This window comes from Cololabis saira, chromosome 11, assembly GCF_033807715.1.
Source record: "Cololabis saira isolate AMF1-May2022 chromosome 11, fColSai1.1, whole genome shotgun sequence".
In the NCBI taxonomy this organism is placed as follows: Eukaryota; Metazoa; Chordata; class Actinopteri; order Beloniformes; family Belonidae; genus Cololabis; species Cololabis saira.
The window spans coordinates 34,751,926-34,770,719 of record NC_084597.1 but is presented as its reverse complement, the minus strand read 5'-3'; the positions used below and the strand labels follow the sequence as shown (position 1 = coordinate 34,770,719).

At 39.9% G+C, this 18,794-nt stretch overlaps 1 protein-coding gene across 1 annotated transcript in view; it reads left to right on the top strand.

The window, feature by feature from the left end:
• Window positions 1–18,794, top strand: part of lpar1 (lysophosphatidic acid receptor 1) — a 49,949-nt gene that overhangs the window by 22,362 nt on the left and 8,793 nt on the right. Inside the window, exon 2 of the mRNA XM_061734394.1 lies at window positions 2,964–3,719. Within this exon, the coding sequence (XP_061590378.1) occupies window positions 2,981–3,719 (739 nt within the window). The 5' untranslated portion in view covers window positions 2,964–2,980. The remainder of the gene's footprint in view (window positions 1–2,963; window positions 3,720–18,794) is intronic.

Sequence of the window (18,794 nt, the reverse complement as noted above, 5' to 3'; positions counted from 1 at the left end):
AGACCTAGTCTCCAGCTGTTGCACACAAACACAGACGCACGCACACACACGAACACACGAACACACACACAATGACAGGATCTCCCACTGCAAGCTCCAAGGGTCTGATGAAAGTGTTGGGAATGTGCAGTGAGAGGCCACTGACACTTCCTCCACTTTCTAGTACTGACGATCCGCCTCAGGCATCTAATGCCCCGCTGACTGCTCCCTGCAGACGTTTGATGGCTATAAACCCTCCACAAGGAGCAGAATAGATGGGCTTTCATCTGCTTTGGTAGTTGTGGCAGAGGCTCCGTTACTGCGGGTTTATAGTGCATCAGTGTTGCTGCTGTCATCCAGCTGCTTCTTGTGCTGCCTCAAATAGGTGATTACAGTTTTATCTAGATATATTTGCTAGTTAAAAACCTTAAAATAACTTGCACATTTGATGATGTCCTCGCTAAACTTAATGCAAACAAATAAAAGCCACATCAAACATCAAAGAATCATTTGCAACACCGCGTTCCACATTTTATCTGATATTGTGGGACTTGACAGTGTTAGTAAGTTAGTTAATATTTATTAACTAACTTCACTGTATCTGCAGATTTTGCTTAAAAAGTGTAAGATAAAGGAATCTTTCATTTACCTGTATTGACCAGAGACATGACAACAGTAAACTAAAGTTATTCATCCCAAACAAGAGTGCTTCGGTCCTGTTAAAATATTGCAATAATTTCCCCATTATCATGATCACTGGCTAGGGACATGTCAGTAAATCCATCCAGTTTATCTGACTCGGGCTGCTATTAGCAATAATTTTATTCAGCTAATAGAATGTTGTTTTGATATTTCATTGTATTAAATAACAATTTACTGGCACTGCAAGGAAATGCAACTGCAGATGCTCCTTATCAGTCAGCGTCAGGGATCTGGACATTTAACGAACCGACAAAACCGCTAGTTTTGACTTCCTTTATCCTGCTGTAGGGGCATCGCCACGCCAATTACACATCCATTTTGAATCAGTAATTGAAGCATTTAGTGCACTGCCAATATTCTGAGGCAGTTTACCAGTTCACGCAGCATTGCTTTCAGCTTAGAGGAAGATTCAAAACATTCTTCATTTTAATCATACAGAATGGAGCACGAAGGAATAAAAGCAAGGTTAAAACGTAAACACTGAACAGAACATGAGCTGTGTGAGATGAATAATAGTTTTGGCCATCTTCACTCTCATTTTCCAAGCGTATCCCTTAATTGTCTTGAAGATTTTGGGGAGTTTTGTTAAATGTCAGTCCAAGAAGAAAAGCAAAAGAAACCGCACTATATTTACATGTTTGCAGCTCAGCATTGCAGCGCAGAAGTTTTGCTGTGTTGCTGCAGAAAGAAGTAAAGCCTTCAAGAAGAAAAAAAACAAAAAAAAAACGATTAAACGATGACTTTTCCACAAAAGCGTTGGCCTTTGGCCTAAGACTTCTAATACTTGTTCCGTCATTCCTCATGCCCCCTGGTTTTTCCAGTTCCTTCCTCTCGTCTCTTTCTCTTTGTCTGTGACTCACGCACACACACACACACACACTACTGCCTTGAGGTCCTGTTTCCGGTCTGGGCTGAATGAGAAAGACGAGTCAGCATCTGTATTGAGCTGGAGCTCATGGCACACACACACATGCACACACACACACGCACACACACACACACACACACACACACACACACACACACACACACACACACACACACACACACACACACACACACATGCACACACATGCACACACACACCAACCCCAACTTGAACACATGTTCCTGTGAGCATTGTTTGTTTGCACGTGTGTGAGTTAAGGCTAAGAATCAAGTTACTGCTGTTTTTGCTTAGTTTTTCTTGGGCTTTTATGATTTTTTAAATTTCTTTTATATAAACGGTCACAAGCCTAGTCATCACATTTTACTATTTATTTATCTAAGCCCCGTTAGGGATTTGTTGTCACATTGCCCAACACATATAATCTCAGAGTTTTTCACCTCCATCTGGAATGCATGCTTTCATGGCACGCTATGTATGAAACACATAAGTCTTAACATGTTTTGTCCTTCACACCTGCAGAACACAGAACAAATAAGGATTTTGTGCTTTAAGCAATTACTTTGAATATTGCATGTTTTTATGTAGTCCGGCACAAACAAACAGCTTTTCTGTTGCTGCAAACTGTGACTTGTCCCAAAAAGGTATTTGAGACTAGTTGTTTCTTAGGAAGTTGTTAGTCCTAAATTATTCATGGGTGCAGGTGCATACCATATGTAAAGTGCTCTGGGTACCGCACACACACACACACACACACACACACACACACACACACACACACACACACACACACACACACACACACACACACACACACACACACACACACACACACACACACACACACACACACACACACACACACACACACACACACACACATTCACACGCATGCATAAACAAATACCAAACAAGCAAAGTCTAAATCCAAAGGAGATTTTCCATGTTTCGGGACCGCCTCACATATGCATGCTTCCCAAAGCTTAGCTTTGTTTAGAAAGTTATGAAAGAAGAATGCAGGGATTTTATCGAAGAAAGACTCATTTTTAAATGAAATGCTGAAAAATAGGTCAAATGGGAACATAGAGGTTATTCTCTTTTCTACCAAAAGATTTTGTGTAAATTCATGTAAAATCGTATTATGATGTAGCAATGCACCAAATACAATGTTTAATATGAACCATATCCTTTTTGAGTTTAATAAAGATCCCTTTTGTGTCCTGTTCCCTCATGTTTCACATCAGTGTTTTTTAGTCCTCTCTGACGGAATCAGAGTGTCATCGCTCAATAAGATCTGCACAATTATCTGCACAAATACACCAGTCAATGATCAATAAACTTCAATAAAAATGTCAAGAAGCTTCTGAGATTTGTTTTCCTTTTCTTATCATTTCAGTAAGCACCACTATCACCATGGAAGAGGAACAGTGCTACTACAATGAAACCATCGCTTTTTTCTACAACCGCAGTGCCAAGCCCCTGGCCACCGACTGGAATACTGTCAGCAGGCTGGTGATGGGTTTGGGCATCACCGTGTGCATCTTCATCATGCTCGCCAACCTTCTGGTGATGATCGCCATCTATGTCAACAGGAGATTCCACTTCCCAATCTACTACCTGATGGCCAACTTGGCAGCTGCGGACTTCTTTGCTGGGTTGGCTTACTTCTACTTGATGTTCAACACGGGCCCAAACACGAGGCGGCTGACTGTTTCAACATGGCTGCTGCGTCAAGGCTTGATCGATACCAGTCTGACGGCATCTGTGGCCAACCTGCTGGCCATCGCCATAGAGCGCCACATCACCGTATTTCGCATGCAGCTCCATACCCGTATGAGCAATCGTCGCGTGGTGGTGGTGATCGTCATAATCTGGACCATGTCCATAGTGATGGGAGCCATCCCTAGCGTTGGCTGGAATTGCATCTGTAGCCTTGAATCTTGCTCCAACATGGCGCCCCTTTACAGCAACTCCTACCTGATTTTCTGGGCAGTCTTTAACCTGGTGACCTTTGTCGTCATGGTGACGCTCTACGCCCACATTTTTGTCTACGTGAGGCAGAGGACCATGAGGATGTCGCGGCACAGTTCTGGACCGCGACGCAACCGAGACACAATGATGTCTCTGCTGAAGACTGTGGTGATTGTGCTGGGTAAGAATGGTCTATCTATCTATCTATCTATCTATCTATCTATCTATCTATCTATCTATCTATCTATCTATCTATCTATCTATCTATCTATCTATCTATCTATCTATCTATCTATCTATCTATCTATCTATCTATCTATCTATCTATCTATCTATCTATCTATCTATCTATCTATCTATCTATCTATCTATCTATCTATCTATCTATCTATCTATGCAACTCGTCTTTTTTCAAAGAGAGAGGTGACAGTTCAGACTCCTTGTGCATATATTTCATGATGAAACATGCCAGTCCCAACAGAGTGATCTGTTACACAACGATTACCCATTCCATCTGGCATAGGAGGACAGTGAATGATTATGTGTATGAAGCTGTTGCACATCGTCTTTTTTAAGATTGTGTGGGTCTGGTGACCTCTATTGAAACTGGAAACTACAGGAAACTGTGGCAGAGAAAAATTGGTAGACAAAGGGTCACAGGCCAGGAGTCTAACCTGGTCAAGAGGACTATTAGCCTCTGTATCAGCTAAGTAAACTTTCCCATACAACACAAATCATCTTCTCTGGTCTTTGCAGTCATGGGTTCTCCACCCAATTGAACACCTTGTGTATAACTTTTGAACCAAGAGGTTTATACAGAGCTCTTCACCAACATCGCCACAGACATTGCCAGACTTTAGAGCATGACTTTAGATTCAATTGTAGACATTGAGTTCTGTTGAGTCCCTGCATGGCCAGTGTTTTATTGCAATTTAGCGGGCTCTAGTTGTTTTTGTGCCTGCTCATGCTACCATCATTCAGCAGGGAAGGTTTGTCTTATTGTGTACAAAATGCTGCCATGACATATTTGAAAATATAACACATTCTCTGTCTCTTGGACTGACTGTAGTCGAGTAGCAGAGCGTCTCAGTCTGTTTTAAGTGAGACAGAGCAATAATGGTGGGAAAAGATCTCTGGGCCCTGAAAGCAGGATGTGTTCCTCCGAGACAAAACATACCAAAGGATTCCATGTGATTTGTCTCCAATGTGCTGTGTTATCTCATCTTGTTGCAATTGTTGGTGTTCGTGCACACTCAACTCAAAGCAGCGGACACTAAAACATGCTTGCTACCCCACCACACGTGTTAAAGTGGAGGACATGTATTCTCTGTTGCTCAGAGACACATGGTTCATTTTTACTTGTTCAACCTGAATTGACAGCAGATTTGAGTCCCATCTGATGACTTTTCCTTGTTTGTTCTTTGTGGGTTGCATACCTCATCTACCGTACATTAAGTGGGGTGATTACTTTTAACTGCACTGGCATGCTGGGTGAAAGTTGATCTAAATAAGACTTTTCCCAGGATGGTAAGTCACTGAGAGAAAACATATTTCAGTGCTTTATTCCATTTCAAGTTTCTACTCTATTTGTTGTTTTTGCTGCTATCTTTCTCTTAATCTATTACCAGAGCAGTGGTCTTCAACCCTGGTCCTGAAGATCTACTGTACTGTTCTGCATGTTTTAGACTCTAAAACATGCAGGACAGTAGATCTTCAGGACCACTGCTGTACAACAACCAAGTCTCAATGTTCAAGCACATCTTCAGTTGTACAGGTTCTCATTGTTGAGTAGAACTTCATAACAGGTGTTTGGTGTTCAAAACACTGACATAATCCACTGTGTAACAGCTGGACAAAAATATGAAAAAATATTCCTCTCATCAATTCACCTGCTTCTTCCATTTACTCATCAGGGATCGTTATTATAGAGATAGCCAGAGTTATCCAGACATACATCCTAATATCTAGAAGTAAATACATGCAAATATATTTCAAATGGTGACGAGAGTCTTCATTGGAAGAGATGGGGATTTCTACTAAATTAACAAAGAAACCCACACTCAGTTTTTGAATTGATTAGTCATCAATAATAGACTAACACAATAAGACTAACAGGATCACATACAAACGTTAACAAGAACAACAGGCCATGATGCTGAGGGAAAACAGTCTCCAAAATATGTTCACTCTCATTTGACATTTGTGTGGTAATGAGGACAAGTAACAGCAGAACATTTCCCACTGCAATGCTTTTTTTTCTTTCATTGTATGAAGTTTCTTGATATCTTGATTGATCACCACTCTTCAGGCCAAGTATCACCTGAAAACCCTCCCCCCAACCCTTCTACAACCCTTCTTCAGTTGTCATTTTGATGATAACTTGTGTGTTTTGAGTCACCGTGTTTCTACTTCGCTCACCCCTTCTTTAGCATCCCTGCAGTACTTCACACCATGATGCTTCCCCAACTTTGATTAACATCGGGATGACATACTGGTTATCTTTTCTTTATTTCCCTTCTAATTTCTGTCTCATCTGTTCATACAATATCAAAGGAATATTTTGGAGAGCCCTTGTTTCCTGTGTACAGCCGTGTCCTCTTTTTCCCCCTAGCGTGCACATGGACAACAATTGGAGCCTGCTGGTGTATTGCTTATACGCTGCAGATTAATTGACCTCTGGATCTTTGAAAATTCATCCCGTATTTATTCCCAGTTGCGCATTTATGAAGCTTAATCTTAGGTCTTTGAAAATTGAGATTTTGGAATTTATTCAAACTCATTTGTCTCTGTAGAAATTAGTAGATTTTGCCAGTATGCTGGTGTTACAGTAAATTATTTTACCGTCTATTATAAGGATGCAGACACATTTAAAAAGGCGAAAAGGAAACCATGAAGATACTTGATTTGGGGCATGTCCCCATGATCATGCTAGTTATATTTAATGGGGCTAACTGAGGAAATCAAAGACAGGCTTTTCAGGACCTTGTCAGGGCACTAAATATAGTATGCTTTTGTTCTTAAAAAAGCAATACTTAAGAAAAAGATTTATTAATCAATGCAGATAGTCTGTTTTTTGATTGTTTTTGTTTTTTTATTTTTTGGGGGCGGGGGAGTCTCTTGTTATCTTTTTCATTCAGAGTAAAAAAAATCCATAAGTTTATCATTTGACTATATTTAAGTCAGTTTAACAGTGTTAAGCATTGGCCTGGAAATAAATACTATTTAAAGTTTCTGGGGAAATTAAATTAATTTATCTTCAGTGAAGCCAGAGTATTACTGGTAAACCGGGTCTTCTGAGCAAGGGTGTGATTTGTTATGGTCCAGAAATCATCTGGACTTTCTGAGTGAGGTCATTTTGAATCACTTAAGAGATACTAACTTCTACAAGTCTTGGACCTGCCTAATATATATATATATATATATGTATTCCTTCTTTTCAGTTTTGAAATACCCTAGCTAAATTCAGCCAGAAGTGATCCTAAAGTTGTCAGCAACACTGCAAATTAAGTTCTTGGTTTTGATTATGTGCTTCTCACGGATATGCCAAAATGTGTTCGGCCTTTGCTGCGTGACAAAAAAGTAAATCCCACAAACATTCCTTATCCAGTTTCTCCCATCATCTGGTCAGACGATAATAGTTGCTCCCCTGCTGCCTGTTGTCCTCCATCCACTTGTTTCTCAGAAAGCTGGGAAAAAAAGAAAATACAAAGTTAGTTGCACACTTGCACATGTGCATAAACACAGGCAGATACAGTATGCAAACACATGGAGTCTCCCACAGTCACGTAAACCTCTGAGATTAATCAAGAACAATGGGGCAGAAGATTGGCTCCGTTCACATTAACTCTTACATGGGAAAACCCCCCCACAATTTAGAGGGTTTTTTAGGGCCCTATTGTATCTGTAGGAAATGTTTCTGGTTTTAATTTTTCCGACGAAATGAGGGCCTTTTTGCCCCTTTAAACGTGCCCCAAAAGTCACCAAATTTTGCACACAATGGCTAATGGCTCAACAGCGCCCCCTAGAAAACTTTGTGCCTCAAGCCCCACAATACGGTTTGACATACATGCAGGAAAATCGGTACACACCTGTATCATGTCGCTACTTAAAGAAAAGTCTCTTGGCGCCATGGCCGAAACCGAACAGGAAGTCGGCCATTTTGAATTAATCGTGTAATTTTGGCGCAATTTATGCCATTCCTTCGGCCGTTAATGCGGCCGTAACGTGCACCCAGGTGTGTTATACATCAAAATGTGCGTCTCCATCCTTCGACGATGGGCATTACTTTTCTCAGTCAAAAGCGTTACCGTGGTGACGATAGACACCAAAAAGCGCACCCCCTCTTCATCTGATTGGTCTATATTTGATAGTTCCTACTTTCTGCCATAACATTTGAATGGTTTGATATAGAGACTCGTGGGTGGTGTCATCGGACTCGGTTTTGAGTCCTTGAACATAATTGGTGCAAATTAGCCCCGTCCCTTCTTCTGATTGGTCCATATGTGATAGTTCCTATTTTCTGCCATAACTTTTAAATGGTTTGACATAAAGACATGTGGGTTGTATCATCGGACTCGGTTTTGAGTCCTTGACCATAATTGGTGCAAATTGCATGCGCGAGGGCCCGTTCATCGCTGCTTGTAGCTTTAATTTCTGTTTGTGTTTACATAAAAGACAATACATAGCCATTTGAATAATATATACTACCGTATTTTCTGGACTATAAGCCGCTACTTTTTTCATAGGTTTTGAACCATGCGGCTTATACAAAGGTGCAGCTATTCTGTGGATTTTTCTTCCACCGCTCGGGGCGCTCTAACCGGAATTAGAATAAAAACTAAGACAAAATAAATGCAAAGTAGAATACGCTACTTCTTCTTTAGCAGATAGAAGTAGGTACAAGCAGATTTCAAACAGATAAATAGATAAATAAATACTGGTTATTTTCTCTTTGTTCTGTCCCGTTTTAATCAGCAAAGTTGCTGCCGTGTTAAAAGACACTGTTAGGAAAGGGTCTATTTAGGTACAAACATGTACATCATTTACAGTTCAAAATCCTTCTGTACATGTAGTAAATGTCTAATCTAACATAAATATTTGCGGATTGCATATCTTTTTTTTTAAATAGAGCGGATGCGGCTTATATACAGGTGCGGCTTATAGTCCAGAAAATACGGTATATATTTCTGAGTTCTTCCAACAAACACAGAAATGAGTCCAACGTGATGTTGAAGAAACTTGTGAAACAAGAACATCAAACACAAATTAACGTGTTGTGGCACGTAATGGGCTGATAGCATGGGTGTAAGTAGAAGTGATTTCTGGACAGAAATACCACAACCATTTGTCTCAGCATCGCATGTCGAAAGAAAAACTCTACAGAGAAGTCAATGACCACTATGTCTAGCAGTAATGTAAGATGGAAACACAACTTGAATGGTCGGGCTAGTTTGAGTTAGGTCTACTGAGCAATTGAAAACAGAAAATTAAAAGCTAATTTAGAAACCTGAAACAAGTGAAAAGCAAGTGCTGTTCAAAACTTTATACCATTAGGTGGTGGTTGATAATGATGAAAATGCTACTGTACGTGGATTAGAGTTTGTGCCACAGTGAAGCCACTTTCAGGCTGGATATTTGGCACTCATTCACTCTGGAGGATCAACTTCTTTGCAGGATTTCTTCTTTGGCCCAGACAAATGTGGCATACCTCTTTATATTGTGTTTGAGGGCTTTTTCTGTTTTACACTGTTACTTCATGTGTTGTTTATCTTTTTGTACATTGATTCTGAATGACTGTCAATTATCAAACCTGAAACTATCTTCACCCCTGTAGAAGTAAATGCTAACTCTTCTTTAGAAGTAGCACTTTTTATAGAGTTTTACTGAAAAGGTCAAGACATAAAAAAAATTCAGACATATTTCGGAAAGCTTTTAACAAATAGAAGACGAAGAGAAGATGGTGTGTATTTTGTCAAAATGTTAGCAGATCTGTTCCTTTTTTGAAAGTACTGCTTTGACTGGTTTTGAACTTGTTCTTCAGAGAGGCCACAGTTCTCTCGTCCTCAACAGTAATCTTTTACCAGAACCACAGTTTGGGCCTACTTTCATCCCTGACTGATAGAGATCCAACACTGAACAACAAACACAGTGCAGTGCAGATTTGAAATTCAATAAGTGGCCCTGGTTGTTTTCTGGTTGTAACTGACAGATATTTCATGACATGAAGACTCAATGTTTCATTAGAAATGGGCTCGATAGAGGAAGATTGTTCTCAACAGCCAAATAATCACACATTTACTCAACATGGAGCCTGATTTTCCCTTCACTTGATGACCTGAGAGGGTTTATAAGTTACATAACGTGATCCTTAGAAAAAAGCATGATGATTTTGAAAATGACGCTGTATGGAACTGGAATCCAATAACCTGACCTTGGAGATAAGAAACATATAATCAAACTTGTAAATAACATCCAGTATGTCAGGAAAATTAATACATACACTTTTGCACAGTGGGCTGTGGTTAATGACTACCTGTCATCAGTGCTTTGTACTTCCACAACATCATTTCTTATCTGTTAATAAAGACCTAAACCAGGTTATTCATTCTTGTTTTAAAGATATATTATGTTTTGTTGGGCTGTTAACTGTACTAACAGACTGCCACGGCCGACTCTGGGTTCGACTGCATGAGTACGATGCTGAATCTTAGCTAAGCAGCTCGCGGCTGCCTCACCACCGGACTAACCGGTTGATGGCCTCCAGCTTGTTGGCTGCATGTTAGACAGCAGGTGATACAGCTATGTTTCAGGTTGGGCCGAGCCTTTTGGACTGACTAACCTTGACCTCCACTGGGACTCGGTTCTGACAGACTGCAAGAGCCACGGTCAGTTAGCTTGGGATCAGCTAGTCCAGGTAACATTAGTTGGCAAAATAGGTTAGCATTCTTGTGTGTGAATGGAGATGTCATTTTCCCCGAGGGAACCTCCCAAAGGGATTAATAAAGTCATCTGAATCTGAATCTGAATCTGAATTGTCCAAGACTAGCTAAATACAGTAAAAGTACAAAAAGAGGATGCATCTATCTATCTATCTATCTATCTATCTATCTATCTATCTATCTATCTATCTATCTATCTATCTATCTATCTATCTATCTATCTATCTATCTATCTATCTATCTATCTATCTATCTATCTATCTATCTATCTATCTATCTATCTATCTATCTATCTATCTATCTATCTATCTATCTATCTATCTATCTATCTATCTATCTATCTATCTATCTATCCATCCATCCATCCATCCATCCATCCATCCATCCATCCATCCATCCATCCATCCATCCATCCATCCATCCATCCATCCATCCATCCATCCATCCATCCATCCATCCATCCATCCATCCATCCATCCATCCATCCATCCATCCATCCATCCATCCATCCATCCATCCATCCATCCATCCATCCATCCATCCATCCATCCATCCATCCATCCATCCATCCATCCATCCATCCATCCATCCATCCATCCATCCATCCATCCATCCATCCATCCATCCATCCATCCATCCATCCATCCATCCATGACCCTCAATATTTTGAGGGGAATAAATTGCGTAATGACATTGATCTTACCACTTGAGATATCCAGGAAGAACAGAAAGAGATATCTTATTCATGAATCTTCAATGAGCATACAGCCTGGTGTAATTAACCGTGACCTTTGCTCATGCACGCGTCAGTTGTTGGCTCATGAAGGGTCTTCTGTGAATGTGCTGATTATGTCTAAGCTCTTTGTGCTGTTTGTGGTTGTCAGACATTGTGGAGCGGCAAACCATACTATTCCCCACCACATGTAACCAGATGGCACAACATGTGATTAAAATTCAGAGTATTACTAACTAATGTTTTCTCCTTGGACTCGCCAATTCTAATGTGTAGATTTCAGAGGGACACGGAGTAATGCTCTCGAATGTGCCTCCCACGTACACACAGCATCAGTGTTGCCGCTCCAGGGCATGCATGTTTCCTGGCAATATGAGAGCAGAACCAATGTGAGCAGCCCACGGGCCAAGTACGTCGCCAATCCGCTGTCAGCGTGGAAGTACGCCGGGCATGTAGCTCGCAATTTCACCTGTTTTCCTTGCGTTTTAGTGTCGCAACAAATTACGGAGCACAAAGCAGCTTTTCTAATCACTCACAATGGCTGCATCTGTCCATGTGAATCCAACCACCGTAGCAGCATCAGTTGTTCATGTTGGCTCTCACTCTTATCCCTGCTCAAACATCTACACTTAATACTTTCAGAGTGTGCATGGATTATAGATAGTGATCACAGGAAATGTATTTTGTGTGGGGCCAGACGAGTGAGAGTTGGAACTGTGGAGTGTAAAAAATGTCAGATATTAGGTAAGAAAATGTTTATGCACACAAATGCCAATAGAACAAGATACAAGTATTTAGATGTTAAAACCCATGTTTCTTGTGGTATTGATCCTCTGATAGATTAAGCACAGATCACACAAACAACCACAACCTTACTATTCCAGTATACCATCAGTACCCGGTCTAGTTCTGGTTTGTGGCTCTTTGCTATGTGACTCCTCTTTTTTCTCTCCACCTATTTCCTGTCTCACTGTCAAATAAAGTTCAGATGCACCACAAAATTTGAGAAAATGAAATTCAGAAAAGGATGTTGCACCTGCCTACAACAACTTTTCTTCCACGTCACAGCCCTCACTCATTTTCTTTTACTTTTCTTTATCTAATTTACTCTCTGTACAATGCAAATCCAAATGCTCATCCAACGTATTGTTGGGAAAAAACCCACACACATATAGTATGTGTTGTTGGTTAATTTTTTAATAAACATTTGTGGTGTGCACATTGTTTCCTGTAACTGTGCCACCCTAAAAAGCTTTTGAATGGGAATTAGCAGAAATAGGAGATGCTGGATGCTGGCATTAGCCGTAACTCAAGCCAGCGCTGATGCCGCTGTAGTTCAGGGAGGAGTGACCCGTGATATATGTGACAAAATTAAAACATTTATGTTGCATTACCGGCATTATTTCTTTGTGTGGACAGTTTGAATCCAGCGTGGTAATTATCGGCTCACTAGCATTGAAATATATTACCCCAAGGAATAATTTCATAATGTAATGTATTGCATGACTATTGCTGGAAAAACTATAAAGAATTATTGTAAAAGAAAATCTTTTTTGAAATGATTTTTAATTTGAATTACCATGTATCTGTGCAGTCTCAGGGAAAAACACATCATATGTCCACATGTTGAAGACACACGACTGATTTGTTTGTTTGTTGAGGTGAAAAGTGAAATAAAGTGAAAAATTTAAGTGGTTTCCTGCATTGAAGTCAGCAGACAGATGGCTTAACTCCACTCCTCAACAAAAGTGATTCAATCAACAATGTGAAATATGGGTTTCAAATTATCCTACTTCTGAATACTAAGTTTGCTAGTATGCAGTATGCAAACAATTTACACAATCTGCCGTATGTATGACGTATGACTTGCGATAAAATTTCCAGGGTGTGACTTAACTGACTTGTCTAACTCTTATACCGTATCCAATAATGCAATGTGCCACGGCAGTAGTATTCAGTCACGTGGGCTCGCCAGAAATGCCAAAGCATAATCACTTAAATGTTGGCGAGCTACATGGTAATGAAGATCACCAGTATGCAAGACATTCTATGAAGTGCATTTGCAGCACAAAGTGTCCTGTTTCCAAAGTGGTCGTTGTCACGCTGCACTATGTGGCACGTTAACGTGATCATGCTGAGCGGAGTGGTTTTCACTTAGCAGTATGAATAAAGCAACGTCATTCTGCAATGATGTAGAAGCTACATCTTCATATCTATGAAGGAAAAGGTATTACTGCGTGAAAATAAAAATCATCACATTTTAATTTTGATAAACAGTAACCAGTTATTTTATACTCCAAAAGTTTAGCAGTGGTCATGCTGTGAACTTGCACCATCGGGGCTTTTGGTTTCCTGAACCATATTGGCAAGAAGAGAACAGACTGAGTGAGTTCATAGCCTTGGGTCTGCATGGCTGCAGGGACTATAAATGCAACAGAGGACGCAATATAACACAAAGCAACAGATGCAAAACAGAAGCAGGGTGGTACCGAACTGAAAGAGGTGTGTAAAGTTTGGAAATTAGTCAGAATTAATGAGGTTTGGGGTTTCATGTAAAACCTTACAAGGACAAGCTGTTCTAAAGCAATAACAAAAGCAACAGAAAAACAAGGACCTCAAAAATTTGAAAACATGAAATCTCAGCACCCGGATTACTGAGCCACTACTGCAGGACAACAACTTTGCAGACACATTATAGATTTTTTGCTGGCAAAGCACAAAACCCCCCAATGACTGCCGTTCAAAGGACTCACTGTACTAGCAGTCAGAAGCTCGTTTCTTTGACCATTAGATCACCATGACGCCACTGCCAGACTCATCACTGTGCACACCACACAACTCTTTATCAATAACTGTAAACACTCAGCTACTGAATGTGAACTTTCATCTAATCTGTAGTGTGTGCGTGTGTGTGTGTGTGGGTGCGCGCGCGTGCGTGCGTGCGTGTGTGTGTGTGTGGGTGTGTGTGTGTGTGTGTGTGTGTGTGTGTGTGTGGGTGTGTGTGTGTGTGTGTGTGTGTGTGTGTGTGTGGGTGTGTGTGTGTGTGTGTGTGTGTGTGTGTGTGTGTGGGTGTGTGTGTGTGTGTGTGTGTGTGTGTGTGTGTGGGTGTGTGTGTGTGTGTGTGTGTGTGTGTGTGTGGGTGTGTGTGTGTGTGTGTGTGTGTGTGTGGGTGTGTGTGTGTGTGTGTGTGTGTGTGTGTGTGTGTGTGGGTGTGTGTGTGTGTGTGTGTGTGTGTGTGTGTGTGTGTGTGTGTGTGTGTGTGTGTGTGTGTGTGGTGTGTGTGTGTGTGTGTGTGTGTGTGTGTGTGTGTGTGTGTGTGTGTGTGTGTGTGTGTGTGTGTGTGGGTGTGGGTGTGAGCACTGATGGACAAAAGGGTTGCCACTGAGTCATTTCAGCTACATATAATGGAATATGGTTACGACCCCAGACAATAGTTTGTTTAGAAAAACAATGATAGAAAGGTTTGTGTGATGAGGATTAAACTGAGAGTCAGATTGGAGATATTGGGAGGATGGGTCAAGGAAGAAAAAAGACAGATAGAGGATAGAAAAAGATTAGCAAGGGAGGTACTCAAAAAGGGAGATACATAAATAAATAAATAGTAGAGGATAGTTAGAAGAGGGACTTAAAGTAGCAGGAGAAAAGATAAATGGAGGTTTACCAACAACAATATTAATGTAAAGAAATAGAATAACGCATGCAGAACGTGCTGAGAACGAAAACACACATCCAGTTTCATATTGGGTGTGTGTTCATTTTGAAGGGCTGGGGAGAATTCATATTAGTGGAAACAGCAGGACGGCAGCTGAGACATAACAGTGATGCTTGAAGATCCACAGTAGCAGAATGTTCGCTTCCCTGACGCCCCGGTCTGACCTCACCCCTCATTGCAAAACATAAATGACCAATTCTAACTCTAATAATTATTTCTGGCATTATCATGATATATTGTTTCATATTATTATATTAAGTTATGAAATCTCTTGGGATGTTAAACTATAGTATTATATTGTAATATATAATAGTATGGTGATATGATTTGGTTATATGTTATAATATTTTATACAAATTATGTTATATTAGGATATTACTATATTTATTATGCTATATTTATATGATATCATGCTACACCACTCTATATGATAATTATTTATTTGTTCACTCTCGAATCAATATTCTCAATTTATGTACCTATTTTCATCACCTTATTTACACTCAAACACGGCACGCACACACACACACACACACACACATACTGATGCTGTCTTTTGTCATCGTTTATGTATGTTAATAAATAAAATAAAAAATAAAAAAAATAAAAAAACAAAGTAGCAGAATGTGACGCTCTCCAATAAGTGAGGAAGATCTGTACATGTGTAATACACAAAGAACTGAGACTCTTACAGAGTAAAAACAAATCTTTTTAATAAACTTTTAGGATTATAATCGCACCATAGTAGAAAATAATTTTGAACTTCCATCAACAGTGTCCGGAGACACTGAGGCAAACAAAAAAGCTGCTCAAATGCTTCATTAAAAAGCCTTAGTTTGTGTCTTTAACCCTGAACAGTGGGGCACTCCCACATATGTAAGAGATGATGCCGCTGCTCCGTTGGTTTATTGAAGTATGATGGAGTAGAAAAGTTTGAACATTACGTTTTTTTTCTCTTTTTATATCAGATTAGCCCACTGCTGGTTTTTAAAGTGATTCATTCAGACTCACGCGTACTACATGTAAGGATTTTACAAGTGGTTTCAGAATGACAGATGAATGTCCACAGTTGGAAGAAAATTGTGTTGTATTGACTCCCTTGTAGAGTCGGCCCCCAGTTCTTTCAAGGGAGTTAAACTCACTTTATTTCAGATTGGGGACCAGAGGAAGTGAGGATAGATGGTTTGGCCTACCAAAAGAGACTGACCAACTGCTTCAGTGGTGTCTTAAGGTGTGACCGCAATGTTTTTCCCATCTATTCACCAAGTCATCTTGGGCCTGGTTGGGATAATCAGCTGTCGTGCATTGGGAGTGACAGCTGGCGACAGGGTGTGTCAGACTAGGAGGCAAATGATGCAGCATCTGGGATGCTTCATGATTTCCCGGCTGAAATAAAGCATGACAATGCTTGAGAGATTTTGTCCTCACTCCTTCAGCCTGACGAGAGCCAGGGAGAAGTTTTGTCACCTGTTTGTACAGTTAGAAGTACAGTATCACTGTGATCACTTCCCTGAATGTCAGGGAGATTAGTGAAAAGGCACTGTAGGGTATTGGTAGAATAAAGGAAAACTTACTTAATGCTGTTGGAAAGCTGAGAGCAGCAGGAATGGAGAGCCGTTCTGATTGATTGTACTTGGTGTGATTGTTTCTGTGTGGTCTATGACATCATTACAGTCTCAAAGGCTGCAGAGAGGTCTAGGATGCTGATGTTGTTACTTACTTACATGGTGATTGATAATGGAAACACCATTCTCAAACAGCAGAACGTAGAATATTAAGTTTTTATAAATATCTATTACCACTAAAGTAACCTACTGCCCTGGCTTCCACGTCATGAGCTTTTCTCAGGAAAATTACTTTTGCACAAGGGATTTTTCAAATTACTGGAAACCACTGGAAGTAATCAACAAACAAGTCATTTCAAGTTAAAGTACTACATTTACAAACCACCAGCATGATATTTTAAGCATTCAGCCCCATTGAAGCATTTTGCAGCTGCACATGACGGGAGGCAACATGACAGGAATACACAGTGTGTCAGCAACAGGGAAAAATAATGTCACATCTTGATGACAAATGAAAGAAACGTGACCCATCAGCCATTGGTGGAAAAGCCTGTTGTCATAACATATCTCATGATAATGATTAGTGTTGACTGTGAGGCAAAGGAAGCACCTATGAAATGGTATTTGGGATTTCCTACGATCATCCACATGTCCTTCCATGTGTATTTGCACCATGAGAAATACTATAAGTTTGTTTTGCTGTGGATATTCACATCTGAACATGCGTGTACGCTCAGTTTTGTCTGTCCCGTGAGTGTATGTTTGTGGCAATGGATTCATGATCACAATCTGGTGTCCATTAATGCTTATTATTGTTCCCATAGCCTCCGATTCCCTCTCTTATGGAGCGTCATTTCCTTTAGGAAGATAAAAACAGATTCCATGGAGGATAAGAATGGTAAATTAATAAAAATAGTCTGTTTCCTTCACAAATTTGAGATATACTGCCCAAATGATCTCTTTTTTTGATACAAAATAAAGGATACTAAATAGACAACATTAATACATTATATTACATAGGTAAGAAATTACCAGAAGTTTTAAGAAATGACTTGAAAACAGTATTTTTCTTGTATTATACTAATAAAGTGAAAGACATTTAATGTTAATTTTGCTCGGCATGTTTAGAACAAGCACAAGTGTTTTATAATTAAAGTAAAAACCTTAGAAATCCACAAATCCTGCCAATCTTATTGAGGACTCAAATAATTTTTTTCTGCTTTTCAAGCAAGAGGAGAACATGGAAACTTCACTGGGAAAGACTCGTGCCGGGCCCTGGAGTCAAATTGAGAATCTTTTTGCTGTGAGGCAACAGTGCTAACAGTGCTAACAGTGCTAGCTCCTGCTGCAAACAGCCCTGGATTCACAGAGGAAATGAAAGAGTATGTGTAGTCTCTCAGATCAGAGGTTCACACAAAAGCAGTTTTCTTCCTTCTTTTGAAGAAGAATACAGATACAGATGTTATAAAAAAAAAACTGTAATTTCATACCATATACGTAATCACTCAGAAAAGAATAGCTTATGTTTCTATCAGCGTTATCCTATAGTACTCAGATGGATTTGAAATGACGTTTTCCTGTAGTTTGACTGTACATTCCTCTTTTTTTTGCTTGTACATTTCTCTGCTAAATCTTGTGCTGTTCAGATGCTTAGGATGGGCTATGAAATGTTGAGATAGTTTTTCTGCTGTGCCAAGAACTGTTTGAGAACCGTAGCCAAGTCTGAAGAGTCTGCCTGCATATCTGGAAAGTGAGGTCAAGCATCTAATGCAGCTGCCGCCTGCAAAACACTAACAGATAACAGGCCCGCCTGTCAATTCTGGCTCTGTTTCTCCGCTCTGCTGGCTCTGTTCCTGATCCCTCCATTTGTTAAGCTCTACAGTTGTCTTAGACATCGCACAAAACAGCATGGGTTGATGGCATTCGCAGTGTGTTATCTTGATATCCATGAATCAGTGACCACACGGCACAAGCATCCTTCATCCTTCATAAGAGAAATGGAACCAAGTACAATCCACATTGCATTTTTTTGTAAGGTAATTGATTTCTTAAGAACTTTTTTTCTAAAGATAAAATCAATTAACAAAGTTGAAAAAAAATGTTCTCAAATTTTTCCCATGGATTTTCTTAAAAATGGAAAGTATTTTGGTAAAGAGATCATAAAGTGTAATGAGATTAAATGGGTGGTCATTTTCTTCTACACATACTGCACATAAATGAGCAATATTACCAATATACTGTTCATTTTTTAAATTCAGTATTGTACAAAACGATTAATCACACACTCTTGTTTTTATAAAAAAAATAA